Source organism: Podarcis bocagei (genome assembly GCF_964188305.1).
Source record: "Podarcis bocagei genome assembly, chromosome: 8".
Classification (NCBI taxonomy): domain Eukaryota; kingdom Metazoa; phylum Chordata; class Lepidosauria; order Squamata; family Lacertidae; genus Podarcis; species Podarcis bocagei.
The window spans coordinates 25,599,013-25,614,922 of record NC_138133.1 but is presented as its reverse complement, the minus strand read 5'-3'; the positions used below and the strand labels follow the sequence as shown (position 1 = coordinate 25,614,922).

The 15,910-nt window shown below is 43.9% G+C and overlaps 1 protein-coding gene across 2 annotated transcripts in view; it reads right to left on the bottom strand.

Moving 5' to 3' along the window:
• Positions 1 to 14,954: 14,954 nt before the first annotated feature.
• Positions 14,955 to 15,910, bottom strand: part of EXOC2 (exocyst complex component 2) — an 80,318-nt gene continuing 79,362 nt past the window's right edge. For both annotated transcript variants that reach the window (XM_081206237.1, XM_081206238.1), the window contains exon 28: positions 14,955 to 15,645. In XM_081206237.1, coding sequence (XP_081062363.1) covers positions 15,552 to 15,645 — 94 coding nt within the window. In that variant the 3' untranslated portion in view covers positions 14,955 to 15,551. The remainder of the gene's footprint in view (positions 15,646 to 15,910) is intronic.

Below are 15,910 nucleotides of genomic sequence, written 5' to 3'. Positions count from 1 at the left end.
CCACTGCTGTAAGTCTTGCTGATTCTATATATTCACAAAATCTTATTTGCCATTCTCTTATTGAGGGAGTTTATTCTCCCTTCCCATTTTTTGCTATAATTCTTGCTGCAACGGTTGCATATAAGAAAACTTTTTTCCTAGCGGCAGGAATGTCAGTCGATATAATTCCCAAGAGGTATGCCTCTGTTTTTGTTTTTGTTTACATGATATTTTAAGCGTTTTTTAAAGTTCCTCTTGAATGTCACTCCAAAATTGTTTAATATACACACTCCCACCACATAGCAATCATATACACTTCTCTTGGACTCCGCCTCATCTAATTCAATAGGGCTTTGTCGTAAACGTATGGGATTGCACTGTAAGTCTTCAAACCTATGTACAGTTACCTGGGGATGAGCTCCATTAAAGATAACAGGGGCTTACTTCTGAGAAAACATGCATAAAACAGAATTGTAGAGTTGGAAGGGACCCAAAGGCTCATCTCGTCCAACCCCCTGCAATGCAGGAATCTCAGCTAAAGCATCCATGGCAGATGGCCAGCCGACCTCTGCTGAGAAACCTCCAAGGAAGGAGAGTCCACAACCTCCCAAGGGAGACCATTCCACTGTCGAACAGCTTTTACTGCCAGAAAGCTCTTCCTGATGTTTATTCAGAATCTCCTTTCTTGTAACCTGAAGCCATTGGTTTGAGTCCTACCCTCCAGAGCAGGAGAAAATCTTGCTCCCTCTTCCATGTGACAGCCTTTGAGATATCTGAAGATGGCTATCATATCTCCTCTGGGTGTCCTCTTTTCCAGGCTAAACATACCCATCTCCTTCAACTGTTCCTCATAAGGCTTGGTTTCCATCACCTTAGTTGCCCTCCTCTGCATACATTCCAGCTTGTCAACATCCTTCCTAAATTGTGGTGCCCAGAATTGGGCACAGTATTCCAGGTGTGGTCTGACCCAAGAAAGAATAGTGTTGCTTCCCTTGATCAGACCACACCTGGAATACTGTATCCAATTCTGGGATGTGTCCAATCGATCTGTGATGGGTCTATTGCTGAAAACCTCCGACACTGTCCAGCCAAAGTTTGATTTCAATGGGAGAGTATTAAGTAGGTATTTAATTCTCCCATTGAAATATATGGAACTTGAAGTTTTTAGCTTTGACTGGTATGTTGTAGCTCCTGCAGGGGCTTTAGGTTATGAGCCCCTATGTTTCGACAGATTTATGGAAAGAACAGAGGATTCAGTGGCCTTTCAAATTAGCAGATCTATGCTGTTTACATCAGCATTTGTCACTGGCATGGAGGTGGGGAAACACCTCATAAAAGAAGCTTTCAGGAAAAGAAAACCACCACCCACAGATTACTAGTTAGATTGACGGCGGCCTGTAGCTACGGTAAATATCAACTTCCTTTTTGAATGAGAAACCAATCAGCTCAATTTTCCTTCATCTCATTGATTTCTCTGAGAGCTGTGTTAAAAGCAAAGAGCTTCACTCTCAAGCTGCATAGCTTATTCATTTATAAAATGCATGTGTTCCTTATGCAGAACATAAAGGAAAAAGTCAAACCAATAAGAACAGTGAGGATAACAGCAGCATTTTTTTAAAAAAAATTAAAAACCCACTTCTGCAATGAAACTGATGTTTATCTATACCTTGCCATCAACAGCTTGTCACTTTGTTTTAGAAGGCAAAGATGAGAACTTAAAATAACTTAATTATAGTGGCTATCACCATGTGGAAGGCATTATTCCTTAAGTGTTTTCCCATTTCCAGTATAAACTCTAAGGAACCAGATTTAAGTTCCTCCTCCTCCTTGCATCAGTTTATGTTTCTCCTTTTCATGCTTCGTTGGGTCACAATTCCCCCCACCCACTGAAAGTCCTGTGGATTTGAAAGAAAACTAAAAATCACAGTATGCAGTATGTCTAACTGTAACACAGATTATACAAGTGTGGGAACAGAGGTGAAATTATAATGATAGGATCCAGTTCTACCGGGGGTGGGGTGTGCAAAATAATTTTTAAGCAGTTCCTACAGAGCTGTTAGATAGATAGATTCTTTATTGTCATTACACTAGTGCAACATTGCACAAGTGCAACGAAATTGGATGCCATCCCTTAAAAACAGTAAAAGCAAAACAACAACAACAACCAAACAAACCACCTTCCAACCACACCCACACCCACCCCCAAAAACTCCCAGATCTCACTATCGAGTTACAGCATTCAAAAAGGCCACAGCTCTTGGATAGAAACTGTTTTTCAGTCTATTTGTCCTTGACTTGATGTTTCTATACCTCCTGCCAGAAGGCAGTAGTGCAAACAGACTGTATCCCGGGTGAGATGGATCCTGCAGGATGTTGTTTGCTTTCCTAAGGCAACGGGAACCGTACAGTTCTTCCAAAGGTGGGAGAGGGTGACCAATAATCCTTTGGGCTGTGGTTATGACCTTCTGGAGCACCTTCCTCTCTCTAGCTGTACAACTGGAGAACCAAGCACAAATACAGTATGTGAGTATGCTCTCTATGGAGCCTCGGTAGAAGGACACCAGCAGTCTCTCACTCAGATTGTTCTTTTTTAAAAGTCTGAGGAAATAAATTCTCTGCTGGGCCTTCTTCACCAGAGCAGTGGTATTTGCGCTCCAAGTCATGCCCTGATCCATAGTCACTCCCAAAAACCTGAATTCCGCCACCCTCTCCACCCGTTCCCCGTTGATATACAAGGGCTGAATGTCCGCCTTTTTTCCCCTGTAATCCACCACCAATTCCTTGGTCTTAGCCGTATTAAGAGCCAGATTGTTCTCTCCACACCAAACACAGAGCCGCTCCACCTCGTCCCGATAGGCGGACTCATCCCCTCCTGAAATGAGCCCCACCACCGTAGTATCATCAGCAAACTTGATGATTTTGTTGCTGGAGTAGATGGCTGTACAGTCATATGTATAGAGAGCAGAGAGCAGGGGACTCAACACGCAACCCTGTGGTGAGCCGGTGTTAAGGCTAAGGGCTGTGGACACATGTGACCCTACTCTAACCCTCTGAGAACGTTCTGACAAAAAATCCAAAACCCAGAGACAGGTGGAGTTGGGGAGTCCAATCGTCTCTAGCTTGGACACCAGTCTATGGGGGAGGATAGTGTTAAAAGCAGAGCTAAAATCCACAAACAGCAGCCTCACATAATTCCCCGGCTGCTCCAGATGGGACAGAGCAGCATGTTAGGGATGCAGGTGGCACTGTGGTCTAAACCAGAGCCTCTTGAGCTTGCCAATCAGAAGGTCGGCGGTTCGAATCCCGCGACGGGGTGAGCTCCCGTTGCTCGGTCTCTGCTCCTGCCAACCTAGCAGTTCAAAAGCACGTCAAAGTGCAAGTAGATAAATAGGTACTGCTCCGGTAGGAAGGTAAACGATGTTTCCGTGCGCTGCTCTGGTTCGCCAGAAGCAGCTTAGTCATGCTGGCCACATGACCCGGAAGCTGTACGCCAGCTCCCTTGGCCTATAGAGCGAGATGAGCACCGCAATCCCAGAGTCATCCATGACTGGACCTAATGGTCACGGGCACCTTTACCTTTACAGAGCTGCTAAATAATTTGCAGAGCGAATGGAATAGTTGCCTTGATCTTCCTTTGAGGTCACAATGAAGGCAGTTCGCCCAATCCAAAGCATAACGTATGGTCTTTTATCAACTAGAGAGAAAGTCTTACTGGTTTGGCTTTCACAAGTTTCAACAAGAGGAAGGCTGAAAGATCATATCCCCAATTCCCTACCCACAAACATGGGCATCTACAGAGGGTTTTTTCCCCAAGGGAGGAGGCAAAGCAGATACTCCAGACGAACAATCAAACATAACACCAGAGAGAGAGATTCCTGATAGGTCCAATGACCTCAGCATTTTCTTAAAAACACCAACCACAAAACAAACAGCGTTAGTTTTTTCCCTAAAAAAATAGGTGCCAGTACTCACCATGAAGTTGTTACAGTAAATGCCACACTTTTTAACAACAACAAAAAGATGTGCTGGTACTACTTTGATGTGCTTTCAAACTGCTAGGTGGGCAGGAGCAGGGACCTCACCCCATCGCAGGGATTCCAACGCCGACCTTGTGATCAGCAAGCCCTAGCTCTGTGGTTTAACCCACAGCACCACCCGCGTCCCTCAATGGAGCTTACTCCCATGTAAATGGGTACAGGATTTCAACCTCAATATAGGAATAGATATTTGTTTGTGGAATAGATTGCCAGCTATGGTGATTTTGGTGACAGACTTTGCAGTGATGTTTCTCACAGTGAAGGCCCTGGTGGCTTCTGGGGGGTATTCCCACAATAATTTTGCTGCAGACAACATTTCATGGCATGCAAAAGGAAGTCAACAACAAAAAGGAAAAGGGGGGGGGAGGAAAAGAGGGGGCAAATGTCAGGATAATGTTCTCTTACAAGGTAATTAGATAGCACAGACTACGTTCTCTCTACAGGAACCCTGCCCATCATGCTCCCCTGCTTTTTTTAAGGTCAGGTGGGTAACTACTGGAGAGAGGACTGTTTCTGTGGTGGAATCTGAATTATTGACTTCTTAAATAAAAGCATTAATAAACCACTTCATATATTTTTAAAATTCCTAAGCAATTTATGGGGCTCTCTATTCAGTCATAGGGATGTGGGTGGCACTGTGGTCTAAACCACAGAGCCTCTTGGGCTTGCTGATCGGAAGGTCGTCAGTTCGAATCCCCATGATGGGGTGAGCTCCTGTTGCTCTGTCCCAGCTCCTGCCAACCTAGCAGTTTGAAAGCACGTCAAAGTGCAAGTAGATAAATAGGTACCACTCCAGCGGGAAGGTAAACGGTGTTTCTGTGCGCTCTGGTTTCCTTCACAGTTGTGCCAGAAGTAGTTTAGTCATGCTGGCCACAAGACCCAGAAAGCTGTCTGTGGAGAAACACCGGCTCCCTTGGTCTGACAGTGAGATGAGCGCTGCAACCCCATAGTTGCCTTTGACTGGACTTAACTGCCCAGGGATCCTTTACCTTTTTTATAATAAAAAAACCAGTCATATTTGCTTGCTGCCATCTTTGTTACCTTTGGGGTGGTAGGTGACACCTTTCCTGTCATCCCCCCCTTGCAATTTTTTAGATCCTTCTGATGTAGCTTCAGTTTTGTCATTTAAGCTGTTTTGGCTGTTTTTGTTTTTCATCTGGCTGGTGGTTGTTTACAATTGTCTTTTATTATTGTAAAATGCCTCGAGGGCAAGAGATGGGGTGCAATTTCTATCAACAGCTAAATTAATTGCTGATGAAGAATCTAGAGTACCTGTAAGAGTACAGTGGTGCCTCGCAAGACGAAATTAATTCGTTCCGCGAGTTTTGCCGTCTAGCGAATTTTTCGTCTTGCGAAGCACGGTTTAAACGGCTTAACAAAGTCGCAAGACGTTTTCGTCTTGCGAAGCAAGCCCATAGGGAAATTCGTCTTGCGAGGCAAATCGCGGACGAAAAAACCTTTCGTCTAGCGAGTTTTTTGTCTTGCGAGGCATTCGTCTTGCGAGGTACCACTGTACAATTAATTCTCATTGAACTGAGTAGCAAAGCTCAGACCACAGGCCTGCCTAGTCCACCCTCCAGTTATCTTGGGAAGCCCGCATGGAGGACACAAGGCCAAAAGCACTCCTGCTGTTGGCCAGCAAATGGCATCCTCTGGCATGTTGCCTCTGTTTCTCGGGCAAGCATATAATCAGCAAGATTATCATAGAGTTAAAAATCACAGAATTGTAGAGTTGGAAGGGATCATGAGTCCAACTCCCTGCAATTCAGGAATCTTTTGCCCAAAGTGGGGCTCAGACCCACGACTCTGCAATGAAGGGTCTCTTGCTCCACTCACCGCAGTATCCCAAGTCCATCCCAGTAGCCACTGAGAGCTTTATCCTCCATGAATTTGGCTAAGCCTCATTGTTGTTTTATCTATTTCATTTATATCCCACACACCTGATTCCCCCCCTTTTATTCTCCCAGCAAACCTGTGAGGTAGAATAGGCTGAGAGACAGTGAGTGGCCCCAGCTAACTCAGGGATCTTCATGGTTGGCTGGGGACTAGACCCTCCCAGATCTTAGCCCAACTCTCATCTTTTGAAAATTCAGTCCTGCAAAAGGATCAAAAAACATGAACCCATTTCAGGGCTTTAAAAAAAATAATAATTTCCCAAGTTGTGTCTCTTTCTTTCTCAGTTTGACCCTTTGACATGGTTTTGTGTGTATTTTGGTATTTTATGCATTGTGACTTGCAGTTATTCTGATTGATCATAGTTTAGTAGATATTGACTGTAAGTGTTAAGAGTGAGTTTAATTATTACTTGCTGATGTTTTGAGAGTTAATTTCATTGTGTACTATTATATACCAATAGATTATTGAATATTACTTTGTTGGATATAAGTCATTCATTCTAAAGTTACATTTTGTGTGTGGGTCCTTTGTTGTGTATTTTGTTGCTCAGTGGCGTAGCGTGGGTTGTCAGCACCCGGGGCAAGGCAAGTAATTTGCGCCCCCTAACCCGTGGATTTGCGCCCCCTAACCCTAACCCCCAGATGTTGCGCCCGGTGCGGCCGGCCCCCCCTGCACCCACCACGCTACGCCACTGTTGTTGCTGTAAACTGACTTGTGTAAAGCAATATAGAAAGGCGGTACACAAATCACAAGTGAAATGAATGAAATACTTTTGCTCAGTGCCTATTTTTCTTTCTTCTTGCTCCAGAGTATGGCTTGGCCCTCTTGCTTTAGTCATCTGCTGCACAGGAATCTCCTACAAAAACTTGCTCTCTGCCTGTGGTCTGAATTGTCTGTGTAGGCAGCCACTATGTGGATAGTCCTGGCCAGTGGCGTAGCGTGGGTTGTCAGCACCCGGGGCAAGGCAAGTAATTTGCGCCCCCTAACCCGTGGATTTGCACCCCCTAACCCTAACCCCCAGATGTCGCGCCCGGTGCGGCCGGCCCCCCCTGCACCCCCCACGCTACGCCACTGGTCCTGGCCTTTCACCCAGAGAGCTGTACTACCTGGTCATTAGGATGCCACGAAACTACAGGGAAAGGGGTGACATTTCAAAATGTGACATTTTAGGTGAGCATGTAACAAAGGTTGACTCCCCTCGCAAGTCTAGCTGAGCTCACCATGTTCTCTACACCCAATTCCATAGGCTAATAGAGAGGAAAGGCTGCAGGAGATTATTTCTTCTCACAGTCTTAGGACATGGGAGTTTGCCCACCTAGGACTGAACTGATGTTCTCAGTTTCTAGACTCAGGGAAAAGTAAGCATCGTGAAACAACCGATAAATGAAACCAACGTATTGTCTCCTGGAAATGGGCGCCAACAGGAGGTGAAATAAAATGTCAAATACAACTTGCAAGTCACCGGCTGAAGCAACAGCTTAAGCCAACAATGTATTAGATGACACAGGTCTGACTACCCCATTACTCAAGTTCTGTGGTCCTTGACTGAGGATGTTAATTTTTCCACTGTAGATAAAAGGTCATTCATTTGCTAGGTTTGTCTGAGTTTCGTTATTCCTCATGTCTCTGTAGGCAGACACCCAACTTTGCACGGATTGTCACAACAGATTCTTGAGTCCAGGCCCACCTGAACTCCCCACCCAAACCCGGAAACTCCTGGGAGATGCTCCAGGAAGCACCCTAAACTGGGCTGTATTGGTACTGTGGTGCTATAGCTTCCAATGTGGGGCTCAAACCCACAACCTTGAGATTAAGAGTCACATGCTCTACTGACTGACGACAAGGAATCGAGCCTTTAGTGTCACTGGCCCAGTCCTGTAGAATACTCTGCTAACAGATCCAGCAGGTGCCTTCTGTTTTGACTTTTTCAATGCCCACTGAATATGCGTGTTTTTTTAATGCAGGCAATTAAGAATACATCTTTCTACAATCGTTAATTGATGTCAGTTTTTAACTTGTTTTATAGTATGGTTTTATGTATTTTTGTTACAGATAGGTAGCCGTGTTGGTCTGCCATAGTCAAAATAAAAAAATAAAAAAATTCCTTCCAGTAGCACCTTAAAGACCAACTAAGTTAGTTCTTGGTATGAGCTTTCGTGTGCATGCACACTTGGTATCTGAAGAAGTGTGCATGCACACGAAAGCTCATACCAAGAACTAACTTAGTTGGTCTTTAAGGTGCTACTGGAAGGAATTTTTTTATTTTTTTATTTTGTATTTTTGTTGTTTTTAATGAAATAGTTGTCAAATACATACATACATACATACATACATACATACATACATACCTGCAGTCAGAAATTATATAGTCTAGGGCAGGCATTACTACTGCCTTCTGCAGATTGCATAAGCCAGCTATAAACCAACCATGCAATATAGGGAGAATCTGTTGACGTACAATGGTTATTTGCACCCAAATTATGCAATGATACCATTACTGCTACAAGAACAGCATCTGTTCGCTGGTCAAAATTAAGCGACTTGGTTCATGAAAACAGTACATTCATGGGAGAAGGGTTTCCCTTTTATAAGAGAGCAGAGATCAAAAGTTAATCACCCACCAAACCACTGAAATATCTCTTCTCACCAAATCCTCTTCTCTTCCCCCCTGGGAGAACCCACAGCCACTTTCCCTTCTCTTATTTCAGAAACAGGTTTTTAAGTCTCAAAACTAGTTTTCTTTTTCTCCAGGGTGTACTCAAGGATATGCAGTACTGACCCCTCTTTTTTTAGTTGCTAAAAAGTGAGGCACTTACTGGAATAACTTTATGGTGAGTTCCTGCACCTATTTTTCTAGAAAAAAAGCACTGCTCAAAACCAAGACCTAGATTTCCTCAAAGCTTTGGTACACAATTGTGGCGAAGGCTTTATAGTAGGAAACCTGAGTGATAAGCACCAAGCAACTTAGTTAGATAGACCATACTGCCATGTCACTGTGAGTCCGCAGTGGGAAATCTGGTTATCAAAGGAAGACTGTGGTCTTTCAAGAACCCAAAGGAAACTGGACTTCTGCAAGAATCTTCAGTATGTGTATACCTTGGGATATGGGGCTTAGAACAAGGTTAGCCCTCACAGTGCACACACCAGGAATGAGGAACCTCCAGTCTGGGGGCAAATGTGACGTTTGAAGCCTCCCTACCTGGCCTCCAGACCTCTCCTTAAGCTACATCCCTCAGTGGTGCTCCTCCATACCCTCCTTGAGTGCTTTTGCCTGACTGGCTTGCATCCTTGAACTCTGAGGAAGCCTGTTGGTTGCCTGGATGGAAGACAGATGAATGTGTGGGAGTCAGGAGTGGGCCTGCAATAAATCACACTGAGTAAATGAAGTTAACTCTTTATTAGAAGAAACAAGGTCTGCTCAGGAGTGCAGGCCCAAGGAGCCAACATCTTTTCTTGGTAAATCTTGCCCGTATGAGGCAGTTGTGGAGACTAAAGGCTCCCGCCTTCCTGTGGCTGCCTAAGCCTCCTCTCCTGGATCCTTCCCAAGCAATCGGAGAATGTGCTGATGCACTTGTCTCTGCTCCTCTATCTTCATACCTCTTCATGTCTTGGGAGACCAGGCAGGAGGAAAGCTTGTCGCAGTAGGAGGGGAGATACCCTGGCTTCTTCACCAGCCTGATTCATCTCTGCCTCCCCTCCTGCTTCTGGACATCTGCCAGACTCTCCCTACTCACTAAATCCTGTTACCTCCTCAGCTTCCGACACCTCCTCCTCCCAGGCTTCTCCCTCTGACCATTCATCCCACCACCAATACCTGGGTTCAGAGCTTTCTTCCCTTAGGTGTTCCCCAACTGGTTGTTCCCATCATTCCTCTGTGTCCAACCCGTCCATGACAGTGGCATGTAGAAACCGCTGGCTTTTGTGAACCTGAAATGTACTCTATCATACAATGATTGGAGACACATCTGCCATGAGTCTGTTGGAAGTTCCCCCATGAGGCGTTGTGGCCCTCAGAGCTGTAAAATGTTCCCCACCCATCGTACTTCACATGGGTAGAGTATACCTGCTTTATGTGAAACACAGCCTAGATCTCTTGGCCATCAAGTGCTGGAAAAGGGGCACGTAGCTTTTGGGTTTCCTTCACGTGTGAAGGGCTCGGCTGATGGACATGTCAATAATCAGGCACACCATCCAGTTAACTGGGAAATAACATTCACTCTCAGCGTTTCAGCACTGCACGGCTTCAATAATCTTGTCAAATGGGACGTGAACCTTCCTGCTTTAAATATGTCTGTCAAATGTACTGGAAGTGTTTATGACTTAAAAACAAAACAAAAAACCCAGTTTCCTGGAATGACTCCTTTTAATTCTGATCTAGGTTTCATAGAAATGCTCTGAGAATGCTTCTTATCTGCAAATTCTTGAGGGCTACTAGGGACAATCCACTTAATCATCTAATGGCTAAATGTTACAAGAGTTTACAAATCACACGGCAAGGACCTTTCACAGGGTTGAGGAGCATTTTATTAGGTTTTGGACTCCTTAACCTTTCTCGCATTACATATTGATAATGCAACGCACAAAAACTGATGCAAAGTCTCCCCATCAATATTACTCCAGATGTGCCTGAAGACACCTCCTGCTGTGTTATTAATTTTTTTTAACCACATATGCTCTTGCATAGATTGCCAGATCAAGAATGACATTTTTCTAAATATCCCCTTATGCAATGTGTCACGTGGTTTGCTTTAATGTAAAAGCCCACACTGAAAACACACAGCAAAATATGATTAATATTCCTATAAACCAGCTGTTTGAGAGCCAGAGAAGTACAGAGTTCATGTCTCTAACTGCCTACAATCCAGCCTCTTTGTGATCACTCCCCATTATTATTGGCCTAAACTAGGATTTTTTTGTTCACAATTGGCTGCTGAACACACCTTCTCCCCCACAAAGGGGGAGAACCCTAAGGAGTCATTCTGCAACTCTTGCTTGTTTTTGTAGGAGTTCAGGTAAAAGGCAAGTGACCTCCTTAACCTTTTAAAAAATATGCTTCACGTAAACTCCAGAAGGGTTCTAAACTTAGTTTAGCATCACAGACTAAGCCACGTTATCACAAATATTCCAGTTTAGACAAAGTGCTGAGGTCCCAGAAAATGATAATTCCCAGAATTCAATAAAGTAGAAATAGAAGATGAAAACAGAATGGAAGATGAAAATTAGAGGGCTATTCAACCCAGCATTGTGTTTTCTATAGTGGCCAACCAGTTGCCTAAGCAAAAATTATAAAGACCACAAATCCTCTCCCATTTTATTATGCAGTAACTAGAAGTAGAATATAGTCATCAGAACCAGTAGGCATTGATAGCCACATCTTCCATGAATCAAATTTCTCGGCCTGCCTAAGAACTACTATGATGGATCAGTCCAAAGCCCACCAGACCAAAGGTGTACCATGATAACTAAAGCAGGGTCAGTACAGAGAACAGAGGTTTGTAAGCTCACAAAAAATTGATGTCTTATTATGAAACTGGATCTGTTATAGGACTTCCTTGTTGTTGAACAAAGTATACCATATTTTTCGCTCCATAAGACACACTTTTTTCCTCCTAAAAAGTAAGGGGAAATGTGTGTGCGTCTTATGGAGCGAATGCAGGGGGGAGGCAGATGGGAAAAGCCCCCCCCCACTCCACGCGGCTCGTGAAAGGGAGCGCTGAGCAGAGTCTGGGACGCATACAGGCTCTGCTCAGCGCTCCCTTTAAAGAATATTTTTTTCCTTGAATTCCCCCTCAAAAAACAAGGTACGCCTTATGGTCAGGTGCACCTCATGGAGCGAAAATATACAGTAATTCAAGAACTGACTACATTCTTGCTGATAAGTGTACAGCATGTATTTTGTGAATTAATTACATTCTTCTGAACCAATTAAAACATTTGTAGTATTTTATGATTTGTGTTGGTGCACATCTTGACATATATCAGGGATGGGGAAGCTGTGGCCCTCCAGATGTTGTTGAACTCCAGCTCCTATCAGCCTCAACCAGCATGGTCAATGGTCAAGAATTATAGGAGCCAACATCTGGAGGGCTACAGGTTCCCCACCCCTGACCAGTGCATGGAATGACTGAGTTCAGTTTAACAAGGTTCACTGGATCCATTGAAAAACTTCAAAACTACCCCTGAAAGTAGGTTCCACAATTGCCAGGTGACCAGAACTTGAATTAAAATCACTTGGGGGCAGAACGATTTCTAATTCATTTTCAACTTCATTCTCTTACGGGTGCTTGTTATGCTTTTGACCTGTATTTGGGCCTTGAAGCTAAAATATAACAATTGTGAGGAAAAATAAACTCACTTTTCCCTGTGTGTTTTGGTGTTTTCTTTGTCTTAAGTATATTTTATACTCCTACAAGACTGCTTGTTGTATTTGGAACGTTGAAAATCTTTTGCCAAAAGGTTGAACTTGAACTGAACAAACTTGTTTGTTTTGTAAAGGGACAAAAATGAACTGGAAGTAGTTCTTCTGAACTTGGAACAAGTTCCTTTTAAAAATGAACTTTTCAAGCTCTTCCCTGACATACAAGTTTGTCAGCAACAAATCCATTATCAGCCCTTTTTAAAAAAATGGCTGACTCTAAAGTACTCCAGAAACTATCTCTCTCTCATAACTTGCTTTTGAAATTTGGGAATAGAGGAGGAATTAGATAGCTACATTTTAGGATTGGGATAAGAAAAGACTAATAGAGGCAGCTCTATTTCTGGTCTTACTGTTAAAAGCACATAAAAGGAATGTGTGACCTATTTATGTTTTGTTTGTAGGACACAATCAAACAAATCCACAGAAAAGGATTGAATGATTCTGTCACTTTTTAGTACTTAACATTTAGGACTTCACTTACAGCATGAATCTGACCTAACATGTGTTTAATCATCTCTAATGTTAATAAAACTAGGAGAAAATCCATGTTGTGAGATGGCAGGATGAGAACAATCATGCTTAATACAGGAGTCGTGTGTGCAGGATCCTGTTTTAGGGCAGAAGATGGACTTAATGATCTCAAGGACCTTTTCCAGGACTGTGAATCATAGCATTCAAAAAGATGAGTAAAATTAGAGTTCTTTTCAGTCTTTCGGGTGCACTGTTATGTTATTTCCCATCAACAAGGCTGCCAGTAACCGACAGGCTTTTGTTGTTGTGAATCTGCATGTAGGGCACCCTTATCCTACAATATAACTGTTGCCAATAAACTATCATTGTGGGGAAGAGGTGTTGGGGATTTTCTTGGCTTCAAGTTATGAGCCTCTCCAACTCAGGCAGCCAGCGGAAGCACTTCAGGAAGTAGTGCAAGTGCTGCTGCTCTTACGCCAGAGAGGGAGCTCTGCTTGTGGGATGACACTTACCTTCCTGGAGAGGACTGTTGGTGTAGATGTTCTGCGGCCGGGGAGGGGAGGACTGGATGTGTTAGGGACACGATCCACCAGATCCAAAGCCCTTTGTTCCCCTGACACACCTGCAGAACTCTATGCCAGGGGTGGTGTAGGTAATGGGAGAGAAGAGGAAGCAGTTGCCTTCTCCATTTCTCATTCTGGATGGTGGGCAGAAATGCAAGGTACAGTCATGGGGAAAAGTAAGTATACCTGTGATGGTAACATAGGAGAGTGCTGGAGGTGAAATAGTTAAACAGGTTACCCAATCAGAACCCAGGGGGTGGAGTCAGAGGGACTATAAAACCAGCTCTGGGAGGGGTGTAAGGGGAAAGTTCATTGGGAGTTGGGTGGTTGGTTGGAGTGGGAGTGAATTGGGATAGAGTCCATGGGTAGGTTGAGTTCGTGTAGCGAAATAAGCTGAGTCAGGAACAGTTAGGGGCTAGGAAGACAAGTAAATATCTGAGAGGTGGTTTAGTGAGTGAGAGCAGGTAGCAGAAGTTATAGGTCTGGATAGGCCCCCCCATGATTGTAATTGACCGATACCGTTTATGAAACCACACGCTTGTTAAACTGCAATAAATTAACAGAGGTTTATGTTCCAATTTAACCCTGACTGGGTAGGGCCTGGGTGGTGGCAGCGAGAAACAAAGTGGTGGCACAGGGGTCAATAGACGGTGAAACGTCCGGGGACCCTGAGTGAGCGCCACAACACCTTCTTTGAATTTCATGATTTTACATACTGTATTGGCCTGAAAATAAGCTGCACTCCCCTCCCCCCATTCCTACTGTGAAAAGTTAAGTTGTGGCTTATATGCATGACGCTACAACACGAGGGCCGTTGGGGGTGCGGGACAATGGCGCCCGTCCCAACCCTGGCTCCCAAGCCTCCCCTGAGCCACTGGCTTATTTGTGGGTGCGGCTTACATTCGGGCCAATATGGTAACAATCACCTACTGCTTAGAATCAGGCATAAGCAAACTCAGCCCTCCAGATGTTCTGAGACTACAATTCCCATCATCCCTGACCACTGGTCTTGTTAGCTAGGGAGTTGTAGTCCCAAAACACCTGGAGGGCCGAGTTTGCCTATGCCTGGCTTAGAAGGTCTTGAAATTAGGTAAATACAATCTCAGATGAACAACAACATGACATATTACACTGTGTTGTGGTTTATTTAACAAAAAAGCGAGAGCCAAAAATGGAGAAGCCATGTGTGAAAAACTAGGTACACCCTTACTGCTTGGCTCTCCTATCCAGTTTCAGCTCCACGGTCTCTGCTGCCTGGCAAGCTTGACTCATGCAAAATGGTGCCTAACTCTCTAGAATGGGGTTAGTAACTGACTGGGGAAACGAAGCAGTGCCCTAACTCATTATAGAGCCACCACTGCTCATGAATTAAGTGTGAGGGAGAGGCTAGCAGCTTCCCCAACCTGGTGGGTTCTGGCAAATGGTTCGGTATCATCCAGGCCTGAAAGCAACGCTGTAGTTTGTGGAAGATGCGTAACCTCCATACTGAGCCTCTGGAGTTTCGTCCATATTTTTAACTTCGGAAAAATAAGTGTCTATGCGAGTGTGCGTGTGTTTTACTCCCGCCATCTAACTTTAACACACATTCAATCATGAGTTCACGCTTATATTTATTAGACAGCAACATTTCAGTACATTCTTTGTCTTCCAACTCCTGGATAATAAAGCCGTTTGATCATTTGCTGACATAAAAGTCGCAGCATGTTCTCTGGTTGAAACAGATCATTACAAAGCTGGCAAATGGGGTAAGTAAAACCGAGAGGACTGTTGGTGAATATAGATCACAACCACAATCTGCATGTCGTCACCTGGTAAGTCAATAAACTGGAGAATTTTACCACATTTCTGTAGTTAATTAGAAACACGGGGAAGCTGGAAAATTCTCATTGTTTGATAGGATAATTGGCATGCCAAACACATGTGCTGTGGAAATTACCATATAGAAAATTGCAATTGGCATATTTTCAAGACAAACCCCCTACTACAAAAGCTTCTGTTAGGCATTCTTTCTGGCAATGAAAGGCTGGCAAATCTTTTTAACCTCTGGAGTTCGGATTCAAGAGACACAAATGGACCAACATAGTTACTTGTCGGCAACTAAAATACAGTAGCACATAGAGAAGAAAAAGCAATTATCGGGACTGATGCTGTTTCCTTTTCCTAACGCGATTACATTTCAGAGTTGTCTTATGTCTTCACCATTGTGGAAGAAGAAGCTTGAAAGCAGGTGAGCTGCAGCTGCATGCTACTCTTGAATATATTCAGCAGCTCTTCTAGCAACCTGTTCGAAAGGAAAAGGCTTTTAAGGTTTCGACCGGCTTGCGCAGTATTTTGGTCATGAACAGAACCAACAAACTTCATACACAGGGGGAAATAAGGCAGAAACAGAAATACATTGTGCCACAAATTGCTGCCCGTGGGCTCCTTTGGAGTATGAGGTATAAATTTAATAGTAAAGAACGCAATGCATTGCATACACACATATAAGATTATGTCTAATCTGCTATGTACGGTATGCTTACTAGGAGTGCTAGTTTAGTTTCATG